This window comes from Strongylocentrotus purpuratus, unplaced genomic scaffold, assembly GCF_000002235.5.
Source record: "Strongylocentrotus purpuratus isolate Spur 01 unplaced genomic scaffold, Spur_5.0 spur5_scaffold_18, whole genome shotgun sequence".
Lineage (NCBI taxonomy): Eukaryota > Metazoa > Echinodermata > Echinoidea > Camarodonta > Strongylocentrotidae > Strongylocentrotus > Strongylocentrotus purpuratus.
The window spans coordinates 20,689,905-20,699,403 of record NW_022145603.1 but is presented as its reverse complement, the minus strand read 5'-3'; the positions used below and the strand labels follow the sequence as shown (position 1 = coordinate 20,699,403).

Below are 9,499 nucleotides of genomic sequence, written 5' to 3'. Positions count from 1 at the left end.
CTGAGACTATATGCTATCTAAATATTTCCTCATTTTTTCAATCAGATGTCAGGATCATGCTCATACTCATCATCGTCATCATCATCATCAATATCATCATCATCATCATCAATGTCACCATCATCATCACCATCATGGTCTGAAGATGATAATCATCAACGTCATCATGATCATGATCATTATCATCATCATTAACATCGTTTCTATCATCATATAACATTATCATTATCATCATCATCACCTTTACTATCATGATCATCACCATATTCATCATGATCATCATTGTTTACATGTCTATATAACTTCTCCCATTCTCAAATCTATTATAAGACTTAGACAGACCACCTTATTCGTCTTCGTGACGAATTAAATTTCTAGTTCCTTTTTTTTTTCGTTCCGTTTTTACCATGTAAGGACACGTTCCTCCTTTTGTAGTTGCTTCCCCCCCCCCCCCATAGTGATATTATTGTTCTTGTAGATATATACTTTAGTATATTTGTTTATTTTTTTATTAAGCAAATTATATTTTGTGTGTGTTCATTTGTCTATTCTTATGAGTAGCCCATATACATGTATTGATTATTCGGATTGTATGTTTTTACCTTGGCCTGGACCCCTTTAAAAAACAGCTTATAGTTGACAAGGGCTATCCATCTCATGAGTGGAGAATAAATAAATAAATAAAGAAATAAAGAAAGGGAGGTTTCTTGGTCACGGACCGGTGCTTGGTCTTTGATTAGGGCTCCTACTCGGCTCCTATTCAGTAACTCAAACTACCAAGCTTCCTATCCTAAATGGTTTATCACAATAGCAACTTGTATATGCATTGTAATTAACAGTTCACTGCTTTAGTTTAGTAGGGACTTTTAGATTTGCGTGGACTGATACGTGTGACGTCCATTCAAGGCAGTGCATTAAAAGGACGTCGATCGTAGCATAGACCTATTGTCTTCGTGCGAATCTAAAAGTCCCTAATGTCAAGTCCAAAAGTTCTTTCAGTTCATCTTTATTTCTGTTTAAATATGGAATCTGGTCTGAAGAACTTGAAGTGGTAATGAACACCGAAGTCAACTCCTTGACCGTGTAATGTGGTCGAAGTCTTCGAAGTTCGGCCGGACCAGTGTACACTCGACACCTCGGGTATTGGAGTGCACAATTACGTCGACTTTACATCAAAGTACGCGTCATGTTACACCGTGGTTAACATCCTGGTTAGCATCGAAGTCTACGCCGTGGTTAACGCCAAGTGACCTTCAGGTGACCAATATTAGGGAGTTTTCGTTTTACACGACGAGAGCGTGGACTGCCGCGTGTTCCATTGTGTTAATGCAATGGACCGTGCCCGGCAGTGCCTTAAAAGGACGTCACATTACCTTAAAATGATGTCACACGTGGCGGTCCACGTTCTCGTCGTGTAAAACGAAAAGTCCCTATTAATTCGAACAAGTGTTCCTCCCGTATAAGGAATTTTAATCTATACCCAAGCTACTAAAATATTGCCTTCACCCGCTTAACAACAAAACTGTGCAAGAAACCTATTTGAATCACCATAATATAGGATTTCTTGGTCACTTTCGTAAGTTGGCCCCGAAGTTGGCCACACACATTCATTTTATGTTCATTCAATTTCGCCGATTCTGTCACAGCAGCTGTTCTTTTTTGTTCAAATTCGTTTTTTAGCATTTAAATTCCTAAAACGATAAATTAAAAACATTTCATTTTCATTCGAATTAAAACGTGTTTCTTTTTCGTAAAATGTTCAGTCAATTTAAAGCGAGACGAATCGCGATTACGTAATAGAGTCTTCCGTGAATTCAATTTCGTTTCTTTACATACAGTTTCACACGTTTTGCGAACAAATTAAACATGTAAATCTTACCCAGTATGATCATAATACCCCGCAAGCTTAGTTCCATGTTAAATCCATTTTAAATTGTATGGGTTGCGCTGGTAAGCAACAAACATTGTATTTGTCCTCCCTAGGGGTGTATACCCACTAAATCATCACTATTTAGCAACTGAACGATCATGTGTTAAATAGATATAACCTAACCACATCAATATAGAATTAGCATGAAACTAAGCAAGAGTGTCTTTTTTTATGAATATGCAATGATATAAGTACATGCAAAGTGTGTGTTTACAGACTACAGTTGTATTTATTGGAGTTGCGTACCATAATGGTGGTGGGGGGGGGGTATCAATACTCTATACATTGATTTATTTTGTATGTTTTGTTTTGTTTTTGATAATTTATTCGATGTTCGTAATCTCTTTGAAGCCAGTTATATTTGTGTAAATTATATTTAGTATGTATTGAACATGTTAAGAACAATCTATGAGTATCAGTTCAATCACGTGTTATCATAATCACATCAAAATCACTGCGCGCACATCTCAATAACTCATGTCATGTGGACATAAACTAAAGAATACACGTATACAACCTGAAATCTTGTTTTGGTTATATTTTAATGATCATAATTACATCATGCATGACATTATCATGTTCGTCTACGTAATATATATCACTTCCAAAAGATGACCGAGTACGATAAAGTCCGTGATGAGAACATCGGTAAGATTATGTCCAATCTTATATCTAGATGTGTTTAACCCTCTACATGTTGGCGAACAAGAATGACAATACATGTTATATAACTAATTTGTTAAATTTAGATGAGAAACATGTGCATATACCATGTATACCATAGGTTTGTAAAGGTAGGCGAATATGAATGAAAACTTTGTTATTAAGAATGACCCAAAGTGAAATTGAATAGTACGGACGTCCGATTTGCCACGGTTGACGAAAATGAATGCAAACTGGGCATTAGTGTAAGCGGTTGTGAAATTGAATGAAACAAGTGCTAAATCCATTGACCGAATAAGTAAATCAAATGAAAAAAGGTGTTATCTTGAATGATATTTACACACCGGCAGCTTTATTTCGCGAATTTGAATGAACTGTGTATCAAAACGAATGAAAAGCTTACGAAAGTGTCCGAGAAAGCCTATATTAAAAGAGATTAGCATTCGAAACTTGCAGGAAGTCTTATACGGTGCTGGACAAAAGGAAGGAAACACAGAAATAGGAATATGCAAATAAGCTAACTGGATTACGAATCTTTGGACAAAAGCAAAGACATGACTAGACAAATTATTTGGGTCAATGTTTGTAAAGAGAGTTCGAAATAAGAATGACTTGTAATAATTGTAATTTGTTCCGACCATTGATATAACAATTTGTAAATTTTGTAGGAGTTGCCATTGACAACAAACTCACATGGGAAAAACACATTGAATTAATTTCCAAGAAGATTCTCTGTTTAATATCCCAAACATAGTATGGGCTAAAATTTTCTTAATTCCTGTCAAGTCATGTTTATCTACACGGATCCGTTATTTTCAGTTCAAGATAATACATCGTATAGTTGGCGTTAATAAATATCTTAAATTATTAACTATTTCGCAGTCAGACTTATGTTCATTTTGTTATAGCTCTGTGGAATCTATACAAAATTTATTATGGGATTGCCCAATCATAAGGTTTATTGCGGATGTCCAACATTTCATTAGAGGATAAAGTTAATTTGAATAAAAAATTAATTTCTGACCACTTGCATATTCATAAAAAGACACTCTTGCTTAGTTCCATACTAATTCTATATTAATGTGGCTAGGCTATATCTACCTAACACATGATCGTTCAGTTACTAAATAGTGATGATTTAGTGGGTAAACACCCCTAGTGAGGACAAATAACATGTTTGTTGCTTAACAACCCATAAAATGGATTGAAATGGATTTAGCATGGAACTAAGCTTGCGGGGTTCTATATATGATCATACTAGGTAAGATTTACATGTTTAATTTGTGTGCAAAACGTGTGAAATTGTATGCAAAGGAACGGATTTGAATTCACGGAAGACGCTATTACGTAATAGCGAATCGTCTCGCTTTAAATTGAATGAAAATTTTACGAAAAAGAAACACGTTTTAATTCGAATGAAAATAAAATGTTTTTGAATGATCGTTTAATGAATTTAAATGCTAAAAAACTAATTTGAACGAAAAATAACAGCTGCGGTGACATAACTGGCAAAATTGAATGAACATAAAATGATTTCTGTGTGGCCAACTTACGAAATTGACCGAGAAATCCTATATTTGTAACAGATAAATTACATATTTTTATCAAGGCACTTCTCACAAATAATGTGATCAGCATAAACTGATCAGCACATTTTTGGGAGAAGCAAGAGTTCGAATCAGGTCAACAAACTTTGGGGTCAGAAGTATCAAAACATGCGCGTAAAGATCCGACTCATGTGGTGTGCATGTGAACATTTTCTAGTGTGGAAATAATTTGGCAAAGTTATGCGTGCAAATGAGCGCGCTTTGAATAGCCATTCTCGCTTCATTTTCCGTTCAAGGCAGTCGATTGTTTTAGAGCTGCAAAAAAATAAAATAAAATTTAAAAAAAATTAAAAAAAATAGCGAAATGGGAAAGAGAAAGACCAATGCGTGCGCCAATGGCGGTGCTAATGCCCAGCAGAAAAGACAGAGAACAGCTGAAAAGAGTCGGAAGGGCACTAGAGCCAGCTCAATTAGCAAGAAAACTAACAATTCAGCGCAAACTCCGGCCAGCAGTTGCTCAGCCACAGGCATCAACGGACGGGCGAGGCGCCGTCGTCAGGCAAGCAGCACAGAGAGGGCACGGGCAGTGCAGTCTCGGCCGCTAACAGTAGACAGCGGAGTAGGCCTACCTGAAGCGATCCCGGCATTACCGGCAGCAGGCATCCCACCAGCAATTTCGAGCACCCCACCACCACCAGCAACAGCCCTGAATACCCAACCATCACAGCCGGGATCACAGTTGCAGTTACAGTCAACAGGTGAGGTACGGATAGATCTAGATCTTGATCTACCCACTAGCTAGTACTAATGCTACTTCAACCGAAGTTAGATCTATGGCTAATTGCACAGCAATTAGTGCTGGGGTCGGTACGACAAGCCCCAGGCCACACAGAGGGGCAGACAATAGTCACATAACAGGGGCGAACCCACTTTTAACTTCGTTCCCTACAATCGTGCCCCATGTTGACTTGGAGTCGGGGAATCAAGGGCATGTCTCAAGAGGCATTCAATATAGATCTAGGCCAATCGGAAGTCAGTATGATAATAACAGCAGACCTAGCTACACAGGTATCGGTAATTCATCGGTACCACATACCGAGCATAGGTCCGGGTTCGCAGTAAATGACTCCCCGCCCCAATCCCCACTACGGCCAGTTGGAGATAGACTAGGCTCGGCCATTCCCAATAACATAGGGGAGAAAATATGGAAAGGCGAGTATGTGGATTTTAATGTGTTAGTGAATGCCCAAGAGGTGACAGCACACACACAGTGGGAAGCTAGAGGCGAACAAAGGACGCATTTGGCAATGACTCAGGAAGAAGGGAGATTGGTATTGAAACCTGTCAGCGCGACATCCAAGAATAAGATTGCAACCATAGAGTTGTGGACTAATGCATTTCTTGTGTATGCTAGCATTGTTTTGGAAGCAAATTTGAATTGCGCACAAGACTTACTGAAATACTGCCACCTTATTCGATCTGCTGCTTCGCGCTATTATGGGTATGGGTGGAGAGATTATGATATCGAATTTCGTCACCGCTACCACAAGAAGGGTGGATCTTGGGCAGGTATAGATGGAGAATTGTGGCTCCTTCATGTAGTGGGAGGGGGACCTCCTCGGGGAGTTCGTGGCCAAGACCGTCCACTCGGGCGATCGGCCCCATGGTCCAACAGGAGGGAATGGAAGCGAACATATAACCCTAGCACTAGCCAAACACAGGGCAAGGGTAGGCTTGTGCCCCCAGGTCACCCAATTTTCGCAGTGGAATCTGTCACGAATTCAACTTCAGGTCAGGGGCTTGTAGCCGGAAAGATTGTAGGTACGCGCACAAGTGTTCCCTGTGTGGAGCAAGTGGCCACGGCAAGGTTTTCTGCCCAAACAATCAATCCAACTCAAAAGCCCCCAAACCCAAAGCTCAGTAAGGAAAAGGCAATTCCTGGGAGACAGATAGAACACACAAAAAATAGAAATCAGGACAGGCTTGAAGGTGACATACACAGTAACAGTAGAGATGTACAGATTACAGGACAGGTTATATCCTTGGGGAAGTCACCCATTAAAATAAAGAGCCTACAACAATTGTTAAAAAGCTACCCAAATGAGCGAGCAGCCAGGTTTTTGGAAAGTGGTTTCACAGAAGGATTTTGTTTGAATTATACAGGCCCTCGCATGCCAGTAGACTTACCCAACCTAAAATCAGCAGAAAATAACAAGGACATTACACAAGAGAAGATACGGAAGGAGATTAAGCTAGGGCGATACATAGGTCCCTTTGAGTCCAGGCCACTAAAAAAATTGAGAACTAACCCAATTGGCCTGGTGCCAAAGAAATCCCCGGGGGATTATCGATTAATCAATCATTTATCATACCCGCCTGGATACTCTGTGAATGATTTTATTGCAGATGAGCATTGTAAAGTGGAATATACTAGATTTGATACAGCGGTTGAGATGGTCGCCGAGGCTGGAATGGGAGCTGACTTGGCTAAGGAGGATATTAAGTCCGCCTTTCGATTGTTGCCTATGCACCCGAAAGATTTTGAGTTGTTAGGGGTCAAATTTGAGGGGAAATATTATCTCGACAAATACTTGCCCATGGGGGTCAGATGTGCTCCAGCGTATTTCGAGACCTTTTCCACATTCATAGAATATTGTGTTCGGGAGCAAAGTGGCTCAAACGGGATTATACACTATGTTGATGACTTCTTGTGTGTTAGTTCAATAGAGCACGGGGGCGTGTCATGCCTCGAGATGGTACAAGTTCTCAAAGGAATCTGTGAGGAGTTAGGGGTTCCATTAGCGGCAGAGAAATCCGAGGGGCCTACCAAAAGATTGACATTTCTCGGGTTAGAACTTGACTCTGTGTTAATGCAGGTTCGAGTTCCACATGATAAGCTTACTGAGGTTAGGCGCAAGATTAAGAAGATGTTGTCACACAAATATGTAACAGTTAAGGAGATCCAATCAGTCATTGGGTCACTGAACTTTATTAGTCGGGCTGTGCGACCAGGAAGGGCATTCTTACGCCGGTTGACCTAATAAAGGGAGAGAAGACTAGTTCTAAGCCACTGTCCATTTCCGAGGGTGCTCAGCTAGACTTGAGAGCATGGCTGGAGTTCATAGAGTATTATAATGGCGTAACAGTAATTACACAGGAAAGGTGGGTAAATAGTAGAGAAATGAGCCTCTACACAGATGGAAGTGGAGAAATAGGCTTTGGCGGCTACTTCGGAGGCAAATGGTTCAATGGGAAATGGTCTTCACGGGAAATAATCACTGGTACTTCCATAGCATGGAAAGAGATGGTACCTATTGTACTTGCAGTGTCAATATGGGGAGATGAGCTAAAGAACAAGAAAGTTGTCGTGTACACAGACAACATGTCAGTGATGTATGCAATAAACAAACAGACATCATCGTGTACAAAAATCATGGCTTTGGTGAGATCGTTCGTCTTGGTGTGTCTGAGGCAAAATATCTTGTTTAAGGCAGTTCATGTACACACATATGATAATGGTATTGCGGACTCCCTTTCCCGATTCCAGATGTACCGATTTCGCAAGCTGGCGCCGGTGGCGGAAGAAAGGGCCTCACCAATACCGCCTGGAATATTACAGACCTAGCAAAAGAAACACAGAGGCTGCTGGGACAATCTCTAGGGGAAGGATCTCAGCGCGTGTATCAGAGGGCAGTGGATTCTTTTCAGGAATTTCGGTTGAATCACCAGTTGAATCCTTCTTGGCCGGCATCAGTGAAACAGGTCATGGCATTTATTGCCCAACTTTCTATCAGTGGGAAAGCACCCACGACAATCACAGTGCATGTTGCAGCCCTAGCATATTTACATAACATGCATGGTTGGGCTGATCCCACAAAACATTTTTTGATTAGGAAAATGCAAGAAGGTAGTAGAAGAGACAAATGTTGTGTAGATACTAGAAGACCCATCACATGGGAGCTAATGCGACAACTGTTGCCAAACCTAGCATATGTATGTTTTTCACGATACGAAGCAATCATGTTCAAGGCAGCGTACTTACTAGCATTCTTTGGTTTCCTGAGAATAGGGGAGTTCACCGTCCGAGGGAAGGGTGATGATACAAGGAAGGCGTTGAATATCACAGATGTACAATTAGGCCGAGGCATTCCTGAAACTTTACTGTTACAAATCCGATTTTCTAAGACAGACCAATATGGGAAATCTACCACCTTGAGGATTAATGCAAACCGGGTAGAGGGGGTATGCCCAGTACAGGCCATGAAATCATATTTACAAGCAAGGCCACAGGTAGAGGGTCTACTATTCTGTCATGAGAATGGCTCCCCCCTTACAAGGTACCAGTTCAGTGCAGTCCTGAAAAAGAACATTCAGCAAATTGGGGCGAATGTTAGTCGGTATGGGACTCACTCTTTCCGAATTGGGGCAGCTACCACAGCTGCCTTGAATGGTGTGCCACCAGAACAAATTAGGAAGATGGGTAGGTGGCGCAGTGAAGTTTATTTGCGCTATATAAGATAAGTTACATTTACTCCATACTAAGTACTAGGGAGTTATTACAATTATGAAAATAAAGCTCACAAGAAAATTTTATATTTTGTTCTTCCCAAATATATGAACATGTTACTTTCGGGAGTTTAACTATTTTATTTCAGGACGAGTACGCAACCAAGTCTGGATAGTGGGGGACAGTATCGTAAGAAGGGCCAAAGAGCGAGCCACTGCACAGAACCGCCTGCACTTGGGAGCAGAGAAGGGTGCAGTACAGTGGCATGGTCAAGGAGGTGCTACTCTCCATGACCTCCCCCGAATGGTCACAAATAGGTTGAATTACAACGCACCACCTGCACTGGCGATCGTTCACCTGGGAACAAACGACTTGGGTCAGAGAGACGCATGCCGTTGCAGAATCGCAATCGATACAGCAATTCAAACTCTACGAGCAAGAATGCCAGGAACCCACATAGCCTGGTCTGGTATTCTTCCAAGATTGTTTTACTACGGTAGCAGACCCGGCCCAACATCACAAGAGGCAATGGATGGTGTGCGGAAGTCACTTAACAAATTCGCAAAGAGGAGAATCTCCCAGATGGTGAACACATCAATGATAGTGCACAATATAGATACCAAAGAGCACAGTCTGTTCCATAGGGATGGAATTCATCTCTCAGATGTGGGCTCTGACATGCTCATCGATAAATTCGAATCTGCAGCCAAGGACACTGGCCTTCTCTGAACAGATTCAGCCTAATGTCAATAGTATTCTATGAAAACCTAAAGTGAGCGACAAAAGTCAATTAGTTGAATTGAGTTATATTTGGGTTATTCCATGAGGTTGGGTTTGAAAATATAAGATGAT

The 9,499-nt window shown here is 40.9% G+C and overlaps 1 protein-coding gene across 1 annotated transcript; it reads left to right on the top strand.

Annotated features, from left to right (window-relative positions):
- The first annotated feature begins 4,504 nt into the window (after positions 1-4,504).
- Positions 4,505-7,181, top strand: LOC115925228. The gene is made up of 2 exons (XM_030988832.1): positions 4,505-4,898; positions 5,296-7,181. The coding sequence occupies exons 1-2, from the start codon at positions 4,505-4,507 to the stop codon at positions 7,179-7,181; spliced, it is 2,280 nt and encodes a 759-aa protein (XP_030844692.1).
- Positions 7,182-9,499: the final 2,318 nt, after the last annotated feature.

Bases quoted from the DNA above. Each gene is read 5' to 3' on its own strand.
- LOC115925228 (XM_030988832.1), top strand. From the start codon at position 4,505: ATGGGAAAGAGAAAGACCAATGCGTGCGCCAATGGCGGTGCTAATGCC. The intron at 4,899-5,295 runs GTGAGGTACGGA...CACTACGGCCAG, and splicing joins GTTGCAGTTACAGTCAACAG to TTGGAGATAGACTAGGCTCG.